At 34.5% G+C, this 17,901-nt stretch overlaps 3 protein-coding genes and 1 long non-coding RNA gene across 7 annotated transcripts; 1 reads left to right on the plus strand and 3 right to left on the minus strand.

Moving 5' to 3' along the window:
* Positions 1–131: 131 nt before the first annotated feature.
* Positions 132–13,979, minus strand: LOC106430492 (elongation factor 1-alpha 1). 2 transcript variants are annotated; one of them, XM_048746604.1, is made up of 3 exons: positions 13,924–13,979; positions 1,268–1,731; positions 132–1,174 (listed from the first exon to the last, which is right to left on the minus strand). In XM_048746604.1, the coding sequence occupies exons 2-3, from the start codon at positions 1,727–1,729 to the stop codon at positions 287–289; spliced, it is 1,350 nt and encodes a 449-aa protein (XP_048602561.1). In that variant the 5' UTR covers positions 1,730–1,731; positions 13,924–13,979; the 3' UTR covers positions 132–286. The 2 variants fall into 2 exon arrangements, with proteins under 2 accessions (XP_048602561.1, XP_048602559.1); XM_048746602.1 differs by lacking the exon at positions 13,924–13,979 and adding an exon at positions 2,369–2,564.
* LOC125581342 lies at positions 4,446–5,536 on the plus strand. Its single transcript, XR_007319009.1, has 3 exons — positions 4,446–4,560; positions 4,663–4,776; positions 5,218–5,536. It is a non-coding gene; the product is annotated as an uncharacterized LOC125581342 (long non-coding RNA).
* LOC106430493 (elongation factor 1-alpha 1) lies at positions 11,785–14,052 on the minus strand. The gene is made up of 3 exons (XM_048746601.1): positions 13,924–14,052; positions 12,908–13,371; positions 11,785–12,812 (listed from the first exon to the last, which is right to left on the minus strand). The coding sequence occupies exons 2-3, from the start codon at positions 13,367–13,369 to the stop codon at positions 11,925–11,927; spliced, it is 1,350 nt and encodes a 449-aa protein (XP_048602558.1). The 5' UTR covers positions 13,370–13,371; positions 13,924–14,052; the 3' UTR covers positions 11,785–11,924.
* Positions 14,053–14,600: 548 nt separating this feature from the next.
* Positions 14,601–16,766, minus strand: LOC106430472 (exonuclease V, chloroplastic). Of its 3 annotated transcripts, none has more exons than XM_013871262.3 (7): positions 16,321–16,752; positions 16,139–16,243; positions 15,918–16,039; positions 15,524–15,679; positions 15,306–15,459; positions 15,090–15,166; positions 14,601–15,013 (listed from the first exon to the last, which is right to left on the minus strand). In XM_013871262.3, exons 1-7 carry the CDS (start codon positions 16,699–16,701, stop codon positions 14,764–14,766), a joined length of 1,245 nt encoding a protein of 414 aa, XP_013726716.2. In that variant the 5' UTR covers positions 16,702–16,752; the 3' UTR covers positions 14,601–14,763. The 3 variants fall into 3 exon arrangements, 2 of the variants coding, with proteins under 2 accessions (XP_013726716.2, XP_048602562.1); XR_007319008.1 differs by having other exon boundaries at positions 14,936–15,013; positions 15,306–15,452; positions 16,321–16,755; XM_048746605.1 differs by lacking the exons at positions 14,601–15,013; positions 15,090–15,166; positions 15,306–15,459 and having other exon boundaries at positions 15,914–16,039; positions 16,321–16,766.
* Positions 16,767–17,901: the final 1,135 nt, after the last annotated feature.

Below are 17,901 nucleotides of genomic sequence, written 5' to 3' on the forward strand. Positions count from 1 at the left end.
TAACGTAAACATTATTAACCCTTTAACAATGAAATTCTTGATGTTATTTCAGTTACTTTCCCATGAAATCTTGAACAGCCTAAGATAAGAACATGCAACTTGAATAAACATTAAACGAACAATAGAAAGCATTAGGCAAAATTATCCAGAAACTGCATAACTAAAACCATAAGTAACAGAGACATCAAAAAAAGGTAGAGAGATGAGTGTCGTAAACAAAAAAAAAAGCCTCAAAACACATCAAAGTTTTTTTAAGCAAAAAGAACAAAGCATGAGAGAAGTCTCATCATTTGGCACCCTTCTTGACTGCAGCCTTGGTGACCTTGGCACCGGTTGGGTCCTTCTTGTCAACACTCTTGATGACACCAACAGCAACCGTCTGTCTCATGTCCCTAACAGCGAAACGTCCCAATGGTGGGTACTCTGAGAAAGTCTCAACAACCATGGGCTTGGTTGGAGTCATCTTCACCATACCAGCATCTCCATTCTTCAAAAACTTAGGCTCCTTCTCGATCTCTTTACCAGATCGCCTGTCAATCTTGGTGAGGATCTCAGAGAACTTGACTGCAATGTGGGAGGTGTGGCAATCAAGAACTGGTGCGTAACCGTTACCGATCTGACCAGGGTGGTTCATGATGATGACTTGGGAAGTGAAGTTAGCAGCTCCCTTGGCAGGGTCATCCTTGGAGTTGGATGCAACATACCCACGCTTAAGATCCTTGACAGCAACATTCTTGACATTGAATCCGACGTTGTCACCTGGAAGTGCCTCCACAAGAGACTCGTGGTGCATCTCGACAGACTTGACCTCAGTGGTCAACCCTGATGGAGCAAAGGTGACGACCATACCGGGCTTGAGCATACCAGTCTCAACACGACCCACTGGCACCGTTCCAATACCACCGATCTTGTAGACATCCTGAAGTGGGAGACGGAGTGGCTTGTCTGAGGGCCTCTTGGGCTCGTTGATTTGGTCAAGAGCCTCAAGGAGAGTAGGTCCCTTGTACCAGTCAAGGTTGGTGGACCTTTCAATCATGTTGTCACCCTCGAATCCAGAGATGGGGACGAATGGGATTTTGTCAGGGTTGTACCCAACCTTCTTCAAGTAGGAAGACACCTCCTTGATGATCTCATCGTACCTAGCCTTGGAGTACTTGGGGGTTGTTGCATCCATCTGGAACAAACAAAAGTGAACAAAAAACATATGTTAGAATCACATCACAAGTTCACAATAGCAACAGAGACAAACAATGAAACGTTATCTAACCTTATTACAGCAGCAAATCATTTGCTTGACACCAAGGGTGAAAGCAAGAAGAGCATGCTCACGTGTCTGACCATCCTTGGAGATACCAGCCTCAAAACCTCCGGTAGTGGAGTCAATGATGAGGACAGCACAATCAGCCTGGGAGGTACCAGTAATCATGTTCTTGATGAAATCACGATGACCAGGAGCATCAATGACGGTGCAGTAGTACTTGGTGGTCTCGAACTTCCAGAGAGCAATGTCAATGGTGATACCACGCTCACGCTCAGCCTTAAGTTTGTCCAAGACCCACGCGTACTTGAAGGACCTCTTGTTCATCTCAGCAGCCTCCTTCTCGAACCTCTCGATGACACGCTTGTCAATACCACCAAGCTTGTAGATCAAGTGACCAGTGGTGGTCGATTTCCCAGAGTCGACATGGCCAATGACCACAATGTTGATGTGAAACTTCTCTTTACCCATAGCTGCAAATCAAATAAGTCAAACCATTAGAATCAAAACAAACAACCACCTGAAACAATTCAAGATAATCAAACCTAAATACAAAGATGATCCTTAGATACCAAAACCTAAACAGCCATCAATGTGAAAATATCTTTAAAATCAAAGATCTAACATCAAATACAACAAATCTACCTCGCATATTCACCAGCATAGATACGAAATCTAAACAGCCATCAAAATCTACAATCAATACTATAAATCTACCTCACATATGCACCAGCATGAACGCTTTCATAGCAAAATCAAATACAAATAGTAGAATCGAACACCAAACTGTATCGCGATGATTATAAGTCAGAATCACAAGCGAAGCTACGATCATCATATCAGATTTATCAAAATAACCAGAGGATACGAAAAATGTAACGATAACAGTAAACAAGACGAATCTCTACACGATTTCATCAGAACCATGCTAAGCTAATAGATCGGGGAACAATCAGATCTTAAACTCGACGCAGAGCAAGCGATTATCACAGTCAAAATCGAGCTTACGATAAGAAAGCTAAACAAGATAGATACAAACAATACTGCAGAGATCGAATCAAGAATCATAAGAAGAACGATAAACCTAAAGATAGAGAGAGGCTTTCTCACCTGCAAGTAAGAATCTGAGAGGGAGTCTTGCGGCTACGAAACTAAGCGAGAGAACTAAAGGAGAGTGTGCTCAATGAACAAAACAAAGTATTTATAGCTACGAGCTCTAGGGCTTTCGCATTTTCGTTTGTGGTCCTAGTTTTTTACCAGTTTACCCTTAGGCATTCTAGCCTTTCTAATGTTTTAAAAATGATTTGCTACAGTAACCGAATTGGTCTTTTGCTTAATCAAATCTTATACTACTATCTAGTAGGTAGGCGAGCATGGCTGCTACTTTTAACAAACTGACCATAATGTATTCAACAAAACATGAAGAAATTAAATATGAACAATTAAATTCTTACAACGAATTTAATTACGACATGTTATCAATAGTCAATTGAAATTAAGACGATTTAAATATAATAAATTTGATTAACCCTATTAAATACTTTTTAATTAATATACCTATATAAATGATACATTTGAATATGGATTACTTTAGAAACCGGCAACAATGGTACATGGAAAATGGTTAATTTGGACACCAACAATTTCAGTCGTGCCAAATACGACATCAACAAAACAAATGGCCAGTGCCAAATACAATTTTAACTTAATCATAATTCAAAAATACTATCTGAAATTCTAAAAACGTGCAATATTGACTCTAATAGAACTTAGTCAACTGTTAACAAGATAAAATGTTTTATGAATTATACGAAATTAAAAAAAAAACTTAAACTTTGAAACTATTTATAAGTTTTTTATATAAATTATTTTGGATTTTTAAACCTTGAATGGTAATTTTTTTTCTTCAAAATCTACATTATAATAGGGCAGTTGCATCACTTCTGATGCGACACGTCAGCGATATGTGGGTCCCACTTTTAAAAAGTGTGAAAAGTGTCAAATCTGTTGCTCGAACCCGGGTTATTGAGATATAAACAACAACATTTATATCAATGAGCTAAAGGATTCTTTGTACATTGATGGCTGAAACAAATATATATTTATGAAGGTCGGAAACCTTTGCTTATTCAGTTTTCTCTGTGGGACCCACACTTATTTATTTTATCTAATGATTTAATAAATACTTTATAACTCACGTTTTAAAATGAGATTCGTTAAAAAAAAGCCCAATAAACCTTTTTGGTATGTAAGCGTTCTCTTCAATGGAAGTTTAGGGCTTTCAATTTTTAATCATCGGTTCATGACTTATCTAAAAAACACAGATTGGCTCCTTGAGTTTCATGAATAAGTTTTTCTTCTTTAGTCTCTACATCTCCCCATCTTTAATAAATTCATCATCGGTTCTTTTATTTTGCCTGATAAATCATGATTGTGTGGTTTTATTTTTCTTTGGTCATCCTTAGCTTGCACCCTTTGATCTAACTGAGAAGAAGAAGAAGACATTTGTTGTCAGGATGCCATCGAGGACTCAGCTGAGTCACACGGGAGACATACTATCTGTTGCCTGATTGTTCAAGAAGAGTTTATATGCTGTGAAACATATTTGTTTATTTTCATCAGTTGTTTTGTTTAATCTTTTTTCCTTCAAATAATGATGGCTTTGACAGTTCATTCACGGGAGCCAAGAAGTAAAAGAAGAAGAAGCCAGTGAGGTTTTGACATTTTTTGTCTTCCTGAGTTTTTTTTTTCCATTCATTAAACTTGGATTTTGAATATTATGTGCCTCACATTCTTTTTATTTTGATGGTTGTTAGGTTGAATGAAGATCATTGAATAAAGAAAATGTCGATGCTTCTGAAGATTTGGAGGGTACTTTATATTTCTTTCTCTGATAATTCTAGCGACATAAATTTGAACCTTACAGAGGGTATATTGCAGAGCATCTTAATGATGAGGAAGAGGTGGAGGGAATTGATCTGCACCAGCAAAGTTACCCGTGGGAGGGAAGTGACATGAATTACTTATACGACAAGGTAAACATATCATTAGATGGTTTGCGGTCCTTCTTTGAGAGCCGTCGATTGTAAGTGTCTATCGTTTTGAAGTTGTACGACACTAAGATGTAAAGAATTACTAATCACGATTACCTTACTAGCAGAGTTTTTTTGCACAGCTATTGTTAATGAAATTAACACTGGAAATTAATGGTGCTATATTTCATGTTCCAAATGCTAACGCAAGCTCCAATGTTGATTCTCAGCTTTAACATGCCAAAATCACAATGCAGTGGGTGTTGTAAGGTAGTTTAGTAGGCACAAATGTTCAGTTGAAAAAAATTCTAAACTGTATTTATGCATCAAACTTATCATCTGTAACATAATAATATATTTTTTCTGTGCTAGGAACCGTTTGTAAATAAATGTCTCGGATGTATATGACTGCTTAGTTTGTTGCTTTTGACAGTGAAATCACTAAGCTTGCAATGTGTCAGGACAGCAAAAGCATCTCAGCTGATGGTTAGCTTTACAATTTCGTTGATTTCTTTTTTCTATTATGTTGGATTGATTATTTTAGCTAACAAATATTCCAACAGAGCGCTGGCAATAATTCTAATAGATTTATATATATACATTTAGAATTGGAAGTTTGGTAAGAACAGGAGCAAGTAATTCTGTCACGCTATTGGACAGTTATACGCCATTTCAAGAAAATTGATTTCTTATATTTCTCATAATCAGTAAGATTTTAACTGTTTTTTCTACTTTGCATTCATACCTCATTCTCCATCTAACTTCTCCGTGCTACTATATAATGATCAAGTCATTTTCTGCACAAATAAGCAAGTGGGGATGTTATGTTGGGTGCTTGGTTTATTGAGCTTGGCTATACAAAGTCTGTTGTGACTCCAAAACTTTTACCTCATTTAACATTGATTCTGGTTCTTGGGAGAATTGCAGATTGTGAATGAAAGGCACAAGCAGGGAACATATATGTAGCTGCGTTCGACTCGACATGTAGCGGTATCTGCAGATCCGCTGATCCCATTGTGGAGGTTAACATGCAATGTGTTGACCTGGAAATCATTATTTGGAAGCTACATTTCGAGGCATTTCCTCAACATATAAATATACCATAGACATAGTTTGATATTTATAATACTCAGTGATCATGGAGTCTGCCGAAAACAGTCTTTTTGCATATTCTATATGGAACCAAGAGATATGTCCTTTGTTTGATGATTGTATTATGATAGCTACTAATATAGGAGATGACTAGAGAAAGATAAATGAGTATGAAACTCTTATATGGGTAGCTTTTCTAAACACATTTGGGTTTATTAACAGTTGTGACAAGCAATTATGTTTATAGTAAAGGAAACCCGCCGCAGCGTCAATAACAAATGCGCCTGTTTTTTGGTTGTTTGGGATTGAAATAGCTTATAGATTTTCTAAATCAATATAATTGATTTAACTAAAGCTATCTTGGATGACAAAAAGAAGGATTGCAAGTTTAATAACTTTTACTTTAGACTTTAATTTCGACTAAATTATAATCAGTCTTTTATCCATATCATCTTAGTTATAATCGTAAGGATTTATTAGAATAAATAAACAGTTTCAACAATATTTAATATGTGATTTAATAAACAAAAGGACATGTAGGATTTTAGGATTTAAAGAGATTGGAGACAATGGTTAATGAATATGAAAAGAACATGAAGCAGATGATGAAAAATGATACGAGTAAATTAGTGGCAACACAGAGTTAAACGAGATAAAAATATCAATCAATAAAGAATGAAAGAAGAATGAGCAGTGTTAAGTTATTACACAAGCCAAAACTAAGACAAATCAAACGACACAACGTGAAAACAAATGTAAACAAGACAAGAGGAGATGGTGAAGATAAAATGCATTGAAAAATTGAATGCTAGATTAGTAAGCAAGAGACAAAAATAGATTAAAATGCAAAAACTCCGCGTCTTGGCGCGGATAACGACCCCTACTTAATATAATAACAAACTGACCATAAGTTATTCAGTAAAACATGAAGAAATGAAATAAGAACAATTAACTTTTTACAACGAATTTAATTACGACATGTTATCAACAGTCAACTGAATTTAAGACGATTTAAATATATATTTTTTTTGACTAACCCTATTAAATACTTTTGTAATTAATCCCCTATATATTATTTGTGAAACATTACAACTTCTTTTTGTAGCCACATGTCATTACTAGGATGATTCTTAGAATTACTAGAAAAATAGGTTGGTCCATCTAATTATATAATAAACTTTTTATTAAACTAATCATAAATTCATTATTAATGTAATTTATTATTTCCTTAAATAAAGATTATGGAATTGCCTAATGTGGATAAAGTATATATGACAATTAATGATTTTGAATAATAAAGATCTGATAAAAAAATGTATCTTCTATCAAATTCGTTTAATTTAAAACTATTAAAATAACTTTTAAAAAACACAATAACCATATTATAAAAATTTAGATTTTTCTGTATATTTTATATTTTGAATTTTAAAAAATGACTATAAATTACTAAAACTGTTAAAAGTCTCACATTCAAATTTTGCGATCCATGGTTTAAAATTTTTGTTATGACAAAATACAAATAATTACAAAATCATATAAGTAAAAGTCTAATTTAATTAATCATTAAGATTTAAAATATATATGTATATATATCATTCTAAATTAAACTATAAACCATATTGAATAAATAAATATTTTAGTTTCAAAATTTACTTTGAATAATTTTTTTTGATAAAAGTTTTGAACTAACATTGATAATTTTTTTTAAATTATCAATTAATAAAATTATTAATCCCACAATGAAAATTTTGTTATCAGTAATTTAAAGTTTTTGCTATTAAAGATACACATGATCAGAAAAACATATGAGTAGAAAACATCATTTAAAAAAAATAGACATTAATATCAAAAATATATTATGTATGTTAATATCATTTAAATTTAATTACATATCCTATCAAATTTTTTAAAAAAAATTGTTTGGATTAATAAAATTGATTTATACGTTCGCACCAATTTAATTATATATGTAATAGTTACTGACTTTTAATTATTCAATATATATTTATTATTTCATAATATGTAAGAACATATAATACATAAAATAATTTTTATATATAATTTTTATCCCGCGCAAGGTGTGGATCTTAATCTAATATACGTATATAAATGATACTGCTGAATATGGATTACGTTAGAAACTGGCAACAATGGTACAAACTAGTTTGTGTGTACAACATAAAAAATCAATCTTGGTATGCAAGAACCAATCCTAATCGAATCACGGCTTTAACCACTAAGCAAGAACAAAATGAAGAGGGACACAAATGTGCAAAGACTAAACAAAACACATGTTAGAACTTGATGAAACACATGTTAGCTTTCTAAAGGACGAGGCTCTCTTGGTAGCGAGCTCGGAGCAGAAGATTGGAAACTTGGGTTTATAGGGCAAGACTTGGCAAATGAGATATACCGATATTTTTGTCTTCTTCAGGAGTGTAGAAAATGATGGTAAAAAAAAAAAATTCATCTTTGAGCTCTTGGTTCCACAGATCTGTCAACCTTTTTAATAGGCCCCTTATTAATTACAAGCAAAAGAAAACAAAAATTGAAAGAAATACATTTTCTCTTGTGGGTGTGAATCAACTATTTCTTGTAATTTTCAGACTGAGGGTGTGCTCATCTTTGAAAGCTCATAGACAAGAAAACTTCACAAAGACCAAAACATCTTTGAGCAAAGAGCAAGAACCAGTCTTGGAACTGATTATCATTTCTGAAAATTACAAGAAATAGTTGATTCACACCCACAAGAGAAAATGATTGTTTCCACAGATTTGTCAACCTTTTTAATAGGCCCCTTATTAATTACAAGCAAAAGAAAACAAAAATTGAAAGAAATACATTTTCTCTTGTGGGTGTGAATCAACTATTTCTTGTAATTTTCAGACTGAGGGTGTGCTCATCTTTGAAAGCTCATAGACAAGAAAACTTCACAAAGACCAAAACATCTTTGAGCAAAGAGCAAGAACCAGTCTTGGAACTGATTATCATTTCATGCTCAAACCAAGGTGACTATGTAATGACCAATTATATGCTTTGACTGTCTTGCAATGTAAAAGTAAAACGATAACGGAAAGTGGATGACACTGTTACTTGAAGGAAATAAAAAGAATTATGACTTGAAATAGCTTGTATCATTTTGTTAGAAGGAAAAGGTAATAAGAGAATAGAAAACTACATCAAGATAATGAAATACCTTAATACTTCAGACTGCATCTCTCTGAATGTAGATGCACATATGAGAATACCCACATTGAGAATATGTGACAAAAGTATCTCAACAAATATATAAAAGAAATAACAAGAATGTCTAAAATGAGTATCTCAAAACTTCAGAAACTCACCCTTATGTTTTTCAAATGAAATGTCACTATAAGCTAAACTCATACAAAAGGGTGCTGGGGCTATCTCTTTTGCTAAACAAATATTTGTTTGCATTTTGGAAACCATGCATAGAAGAGGCAAGAACACTCATATGTTGATTGTGTATATATGTTTAATCACTCTATTAAATTCATTACACCCATATATATATATATATATATATATTAGAGCATCCACATTCCATGGGTCCTCAACTTTGAGTCTCTCAAAAATTTAAGAAAAAATATAGTATTTAAATGAAAGAGTATCTCACATGTTGAGATACTCATTCAACAATGTCAAAAATATTTTTGGATGAGTTTCTTCTCAATACTATTTTAAAAAAACTTTTGTGAGGAACTCAAAGTTGAAAACTCATGCAATGTGGTTGCTATTTTGCCATAAGGGTAACAAGAATTGACTATTTTTTACCAAAAGAGAAAGGAATTGAGTAAACTAATTCCATCACTTAGTTTGCGGGTTTCTATGTGGCAATAATCAAATGAACTATTATCCCAAGTGAAGTCATCGTGTTCACATCATCTCCAATGATTTGGCATTGCCTTAGAACATGATTAATGGGAGACCCATTTAGAGTTTTTAGAGCATAATTTGGCATTTTTCTGCTAAGAAATGTCTCTTATATCTTATTTAGGAAACGTTTCTTAATATTTTTTAGTTAAAAGCTAAGAGATGTATCTCATGTTATACTAAGAACCATATTCTAAAAACTCTCATTTCGTGCTCTTATGTGTTACATTTATTTTGCATTTGTTCAGTTAATCTGAGCCCTTGATTTTCATTCCGTATTTGCTATCACTAGTAACATATGTACAAACTTCATTGACAGTGGCGGAATTTTGTTTGTTACGTTTCTCATGCATATGGAGGGGAAGACGCGACAACAAGGTCAGAAGGTCCCATTGTAAGGCTCAAAAATTATTACCTTATCCTTTAACTAGTCCTTGTATATTGTTGGTATTATATGTACTATGAACTCCTGGGCTGTCACTTCCAAGTACAAGTAGAGCTATTAACATATCATTTAACCAGTCCTTGTATATTGGTGCCATGAATAGCTCCTGAATTGTCACTTCATAGCACAAGCTGAGCTATTGGATCGTTGTGAAACTTGTCATACCCACTAAGATTTACACATTCTAACCATACACATAGAGTGATTGGATAATGTAAAAGTAAAATGGTGGGAAAATGAAGTGGGAAAGAGAGGAAATAATTTTTAAGTAAAATTTTCTACTTGCTTAAAGTGAAGGAATGGGGGGGGGGGGGGGGGGGGGGGTTATTGGTGCAAGGATCCTAGGATAGGAGAATTATGAAATTTTAAGATTCCTTTGTTATTGGTTTATGGATTTTTAAAGTTTTAATAAAATCATTTGTTATTGGTTTAGGAATTTCTAAAATCCATTTACAATCTTTGATTATTCAAAAAGTTTGGTTTTCATTGATTTAGTAATTCTATCAAACTCTATTGTTATTGGGATATAAATTCTTTATATTTTTACTCATTAGACTCAACTTTGAAAATATCATGTTTACTCATAAGATTTGTAAAATCTGTATGATAAAAACATACACTTCAATTCTTTACAAATGTTACTTAAAAAGGTGATAATTTCAACATTTGTCCATTTCAATTTTGTATAAAGAAGAACGTGACACCAATCTTCCAGAGTATGAACCAAATCTACGAAAAGACAAGTGGAGAAGAAGACGATGATTGACCCAAGAATCAAGCCATGGAAAAATGTAATCTCTTTGTCTTACTTCTCATTCACGAAAAACTACAGAACTAGGTCATTCTTATCTCTGCATCTGGGAAGCAAGACTTTATATAATAATGGTGAAAAGGAAGAGATTACCTCTATGTAGCTCATGAACGAAAACATTATATATATATATATATTTGACGTACAAAAGATTGGTAGTTTTCAAAAAGACTTGTATATATTACCTTAAGAGGAGATTTCTTATGAAAAAAATATGTATGCAAATCTATAAAAGTCTATAACAATTAACAGAAATTCATACAAAATAGTTGATAAAATATTTGTTAAATCTACTCGACTTTTAAAATCTCTGAACTTTAAAAATTCTCAAATTCCACACAAATTTTTGTCCCAATAACTCCCCCTTACTCTAGTTACCTTCATTTTAGAGTAAACTGATGAGAAATTTATTTCACTTGATAGGCAAAAAAGGTGAAAAAGAGAGTAAATATTTACTCTAACTGGGGGGAGGGTCTTTCTTAGTTTTTTTACTTAAAAGTTAAGAAACGTTTCTTATACTCCTTCCGTTCCTTAATGATAGTAGACTTTTTAGGAAAAAAAATTGTTTCAAAAAGATGTATTTTTTTGTGTTTTCTATGAAAAAATTGTAAACTTCAAAAAAATTAATTGACTTTATTGAATTACTATTGGTTAAAAGTTATTGAAAACTGAAAATTACAGAAAACGATACATTTATTATGGTAGTTTAATGTGTTTTCTTAATATGTGTAAAAATACTAAAAAATCTATTTTTTAGGAACAGACGGAGTATTTCATTAAGAACCCCAGAACCCAGTTCTAATGTCTGTTTCTTTTTTTAAGTTATGCATGTTTCTTGTAAAACTGCACATCAAGAATCTTTAGCTGGAAAAAATCTATACATTATGTTTTCAGTCGTTTGTTTACACGTTTATTTGTCGTTGGCGTGGATGTTTAGATGCTTCCTTTGGCCTTATCCTATAGTTTTGGTTTTTAGTTCATACCTTTCTTTGTTGGATAGTGCTCGTTAAGCTTTATCTAATTTAATCTTATTGATACTTCGAATTGTTCTGAAATATTTTACCAAACAAGGGGTTAATTTGTCTTATAAAACTCATGAAAATTGAATCTTGAACACCAAGGGGTTAATTTGTCTACCAAACGTTTATTTCAGCATGTCTTGTTTGTTTAAACGTTTTCTAGTCGTTACTTGCCAACAAAATCTTGAACAGACTGGTCTAAAAACTCTAGATGAGTAAAAGCAACTAACAAGGACATTCAAGAACAAAGCACTAAAAATCATTAGCCAAAACCATCCACAAACTGCATAACTGAAACCATGTCGCAGAAAATATATTAAAAAAAAGGCTCAAACACCATCAAAGTTTTTTTAAAAGTAATAGAGAAGTCTTATCATTTGGCACCCTTCTTGACTGCAGCCTTGGTGACCTTGGCACCGGTTGGATCCTTCTTGTCAACACTCTTGATGACACCAACAGCCACGGTCTGCCTCATGTCCCTAACAGCAAAACGCCCCAATGGTGGGTACTCTGAGAAAGTCTCAACAACCATGGGCTTGGTTGGAGTCATCTTCACCATACCAGCATCTCCATTCTTCAAAAATTTAGGCTCCTTCTCGATCTCTTTACCAGATCGCCTGTCAATCTTGGTGAGGATCTCAGAAAACTTGACTGCAATGTGGGAGGTGTGGCAATCAAGCACTGGGGCGTAACCGTTACCGATCTGACCAGGGTGGTTCATGATGATGACCTGGGAAGTGAAGTTAGCAGCACCCTTGGCAGGGTCATCCTTAGAGTTGGATGCAACATACCCACGCTTAAGATCCTTGACGGCAACGTTCTTAACATTGAATCCGACGTTGTCACCTGGAAGTGCCTCCACAAGAGACTCGTGGTGCATCTCAACGGACTTGACCTCAGTGGTCAACCCTGAAGGAGCGAATGTGACAACCATGCCGGGCTTGAGCATACCAGTCTCAACACGACCCACTGGCACCGTTCCAATACCACCGATCTTGTAGACATCCTGAAGTGGTAGACGCAGGGGCTTGTCTGAAGGCCTCTTTGGCTCGTTGATCTGGTCAAGAGCCTCAAGGAGAGTTGGTCCCTTGTACCAGTCAAGGTTGGTGGACCTCTCAATCATGTTGTCACCCTCGAATCCGGAGATGGGGACGAATGGGATTTTGTCAGGGTTGTACCCAACCTTCTTCAAGTAGGAAGACACCTCCTTGATGATCTCATCGTACCTAGCCTTGGAGTACTTGGGGGTTGTGGCATCCATCTGGAACAAGGAAACGATAAAAACTCAATGTTAGTATCACATCACAAGTGTACAATGACAATTAATAAACAACAATGATAAGTAAGTGAGCTGACCTTGTTACAGCAGCAAATCATTTGCTTGACACCAAGGGTGAAAGCAAGAAGAGCATGCTCACGAGTCTGGCCATCCTTGGAGATACCAGCCTCAAAACCACCAGTGGTGGAGTCAATGATGAGGACAGCACAATCAGCCTGGGAGGTACCAGTAATCATGTTCTTGATGAAATCACGATGACCAGGGGCATCAATGACGGTGCAGTAGTACTTGGTGGTCTCGAACTTCCAGAGAGCAATGTCAATGGTGATACCACGCTCACGCTCGGCCTTAAGTTTGTCCAACACCCACGCGTACTTGAAGGACCTCTTGTTCATCTCAGCAGCCTCCTTCTCAAACCTCTCGATGACACGCTTGTCAATACCACCAAGCTTGTAGATCAAGTGACCGGTAGTGGTCGATTTGCCAGAGTCGACATGGCCAATGACCACAATGTTGATGTGAAACTTCTCTTTACCCATAGCTGCAAATCAAATAAGTCAAACCATTAGAATCAACACAAATGATCATCTCCAACAGAATCAAATAAAGCCACAACATCATGATGATCCATAGGTTTAACATATCTTTGAACTCGAAGATCTAACAACAATACATCAATTCCAGCTCACTAAGCATCATCATCAACGCTTTCATAACAAACTCAATACAAATAAACGAAACGAGAACCAGAGTTGTAGATCGCGACGATTCGAAGTCATAACAACAAGCGAGACTAACTATATATCAGATATTCAAAAATCCAGATGAAATAAAGTAAACGCTAACAGTAAACAAGACGAATCTCTACAAGATCTCATCAGAATCATGCTAAGCTAATAGATCGATGAACAAGCAGATCCTGAACTCGAGAATCGAATCAGTGTAACATCACAGAGCAGGCAATAATCACAATCGAATGGAGCTTGCGAAGTGAAATCTAAACAAGGGAGACATTATCAATACTGCGGAGACCTCTACAAGAATCAAAAGAACATGGTGAATGATAAACGTAAAGAGAGAACGCTTTGCTCACCTGCTAGTAAGAATCTGAGAGCAGTCTTGCGGCTGTGAAAACTGAGCGAGAGAGAACTAAATGAGAGTGAACCCTGGGAACAAAGCAGTGTATTTATAGCTAGGAGCTCTAGGGCTTTCGCATTTTCGTTTCGTTAGGGTAGTTTTACCAATTTGCCATTACGCGTTTTGGCCTTTCTAATTTTATTTGATCAAATTGATACAAATTTGATTAATCAAATCTACTTTGGTATGTAGGCGATCATGCCTGCAACTTTTAACAAACTGCACAGAAGTTATTCACAAAAACATGAACAAATTGATTCCTCAATTAAATAACAACATTTAACATTTCATAACGAATTTAATTACGACATGTTATCAACAGTCAACTAAAATTAAGATGATTTAAATAAAAGAGTTAATTAACCTTAATAAATAATAAATACTCAATCCATTCCCGAAAGTAAGATTTTCTAGAGTATACATATTTATTAAGAATTTAATAAATATTTATAATTTAATTTATTTTTTATTTTATTATACAGTTTCAAATAATTTTTCACCAATGAAATTTAATCAATTCAAATATTCTCAATTAATGTTTCTTAAAAATATAAAAAAGTATCTTTGTGGAACAAAAAAAAATCTAAAAATTCTTAGACAGTGAGTATATTTTTAATTAATATACGTATTAAATGGGGACTACGGAACATGGATTACCTTTAGAAACTGGCAACAATGGTATACATACGAGTTGTGTGTACAAACATAATAAAATCAATCTCGGTATGCAGAACCAATCCTAATTGAATCACGGTTTAACCACTAAACAAACACATGTTAGCACTTATGAAACCATTTAGCTTGCTAAAGGACGAGGCTCTCTCGGTGGTGAGCTCGGAGCAGAAGATTGAAGACTTGGGTTTCCAGGGCAAGACTTAGCAAATTGGCAATAACGACATTTCCAACGTTCTTCTTCAGGAGTGTACTCAGCTTCTCTTTCACTTCTCCAAAACGCAATGACTTCTTTGTATTTGCGCATCACCCACTCAGGATCATGAGTGAATCTGATCTCAGCTATTATAGATCGGTCTTTCTGAAACTCATACCTGAGCCAAAGTTTCTTAATTAGCTAGAGGGTTTTGCTACGATCAGATTATCATCTAACATCAATGTTCTTCTTACCGTAGTAGTAACTGATCATTCGCAATCGGAAGCATCTTAAAAGTGCTTTCATAGTACCTAACTATCTCTTCAAGAGTCTGCATCAGAGTAAAAAAAACTTATATAAATATATCAATAAAACCATTTTCAAGTGAGTGAATTTCTGTTCATATGACCACAAACGAGGACTATTGAAAGCATACTGTGCAGTGTGACAGGTGTCAAGGATAAGTATACCTGTGCTGGGATTCCTGCATCGGCAATGTTATCTCTGACATCTTGAGACAAGACCTCGTGGCGGTTTAAAGCAAAGTAGTTGAAAAAACGTGTGGCCGGGAACTCTTCTCTGACAACAGTGTCCCATAGAAGCTTGTAAAGCATTACCTGTAGCCTATTAAATTTATGGTTAACATTTGAGCTTCTGCTGAAGAGCATTACTATAGCAAAGTTCTTACCTTCCATTCCTTCTTTGTGGCTCAGCTGGAAGTGTGTCCCGACCTCGAGTCTTGGTATCTATCAATAACGGTCCAGTATCAGAAGAGTCTTCTGCAGATGCCTTTCTAACCTCATCAATAACCCCCACAATCCACTGACCTCCAACAAATCCTACGCTGATGATATAGAAAACGACCGAATCACTTACATAATCAAGAACTAGGTTATAAGGAAATCAAGTTAACAAATGTGCACAAACTAAATCAAGTAAAAGTAGAGGTGAACTCGAACTCATTCACATTTAAAAGAAACAAAAAAATCATTTGAGATAAACTATAATACATTATTAAGCAACTAACAAAGGGTGGTTTCTAGTTATACATTTTATACAGAAGTAGAGGTGAACTCACTCACAGTAGCAATTCACGAGTTCGTCCTTCGAACAAGAACTGATTAACGCCAGCAATGGAACTGAGTAGCTTCAAGGCCCACTTATCTTCGTTTGATTCAACTTTTACTCGAACCCTTTTAACTACCTATCCATCCATTATCAGCAGAACAAAGCTAGAAACAATGAGACACCGTGAAGAAAAAACAGCTTAGAGATTATCAATAAGCACATCATATAAAAAGACCTCTTCTTCAAGCTCCAAGTGACGAGCTTGACCAAGCTTCATAGCTTTGCTCACTTTTCTCCTGCCTAAACAAAGAACATTCTCCATCTGCTTCTCACACCATTCCTATAAAGAAAAAAAACAAATCAAATCAGTGATTCGAATCACAAATTGATGAAGGAGGGAAGAGACTTGAATCGTACAGTGCCGGTGAGATCCGTGACACCCAGCGCTTGATTCTTTCTAAACCGATGCAGAAGGGAGTCTTCGATATCCGAGGAGCAAGCAGAGAGTTTCCTTTTGGAGAACATCGTTATCGAACGGGCAGTGTTGGAGATTTCGCCGGCGATGATCCGCGACGGAGAAGCAGCAGAAGCCGAGCGGATCGCGGAAGGGAGGAAGGAGCGCGTGGCGGCGAACGCTGCGTCGAGGATGGCCATTTCTTCTTCGCTGATGATCTCGATTGGGATCTCGGGGACATGGTGAGGTCTTGGGGCTGATATAGGGATAGTTGCGGATTGATCGGGGGTTGAGGATGTGGTGGTGAGCGAGTCGGAGGTTGACTCGGAGTGTGACTCGGCCATTTTTTAAGCGGAAGGAACGTGTGGTGTTGTCCTTTCGTGTCCATTTGAAAAATATAAAACTCTCAAGGTAAAAAGTTTTTTTTTTTTTTTTTCGAAGTAGTTAAAATGATATATATTTGAATTTTACTCCAATGATTTTCCTTTTGATACAAGACAATTCTCTTAAATAGTTTTTTTTTTAAGTTTTTCTGTAAAAATAACCATAAAAAAATAAAGACCAAAATAGCTCTTTTTTATTTTGAAATTTTTAATATTTATTTTTTATTTTAATTTGAAACTCTATCATCAAAATTCCACCTCTTAACTCTAGACTTAACTATATGAAAAAAATACATTTTACTTTTTACTAAAACTTATTTTGATCATTTTCTTCATTGAATGCTATTTTTGTGACAAAAACTTAAAAAAAACTATACTAGAGAATTTCTCTAAATATAATTTATTAAATTTTAATAATGTTTTATATTTAAAAAAATTCAAATTTTGCCCAACAATAATTTTACTGTAGATACATAATTTTAGTTTTTAATAAAATATATAATAATTTAAATGAATTTATAATTGGGTTAATGAAAGTATTCATAATTATGTCAAAGTATAAAACATATTTCTTTAATATTTTATAATACAAACAAAATTATTTAAAATTTAAAAATTAATTTGTAAATAAAAAGTTTTAATATCAAAATGATTTTATGAATAGTATTCTTCAAATTTGATTTGATGCTATTCATATTCTTATTTTCTCATCAAAAGAATTTCTTTCATTTTTTTGATATTTTCCTTTAAAATGATTTATCACAAAAGATAATATAAGAGCAAAGAACAAAGCTATGTGTAAATCAGTTTATTTTTTAGCTTAATTTTGTAAGCTACATGTAATAGAAATTGACTTGGGATCAAGAACAAATCCATTAGAGCATGATTAATCCGGGTTCTTAATTCGGGGTTTTTAATTCATGATTTGTTATTTTTTTGTTTTTTTTTTTACACTTTTCGGTTAAAAACCGGCTCTTAGAGCATGTTCAACACAGAGAACTCCGGCACGGAATCATAGGTAACTTTTTTTTTATTTTTTTAATTATTTTTTTTGTCTGATAAAAAAAATAATAATTAAAAGGCGAACCAATCGCGGACCGCCACGTATCAGTGGGTCCACGAACCAATCGCGGACCGCCACGTGTCAGTGGGACCCGCGAA

The sequence above is a fragment of the Brassica napus genome, chromosome C2, assembly GCF_020379485.1.
Source record: "Brassica napus cultivar Da-Ae chromosome C2, Da-Ae, whole genome shotgun sequence".
NCBI classification, from domain to species: domain Eukaryota; kingdom Viridiplantae; phylum Streptophyta; class Magnoliopsida; order Brassicales; family Brassicaceae; genus Brassica; species Brassica napus.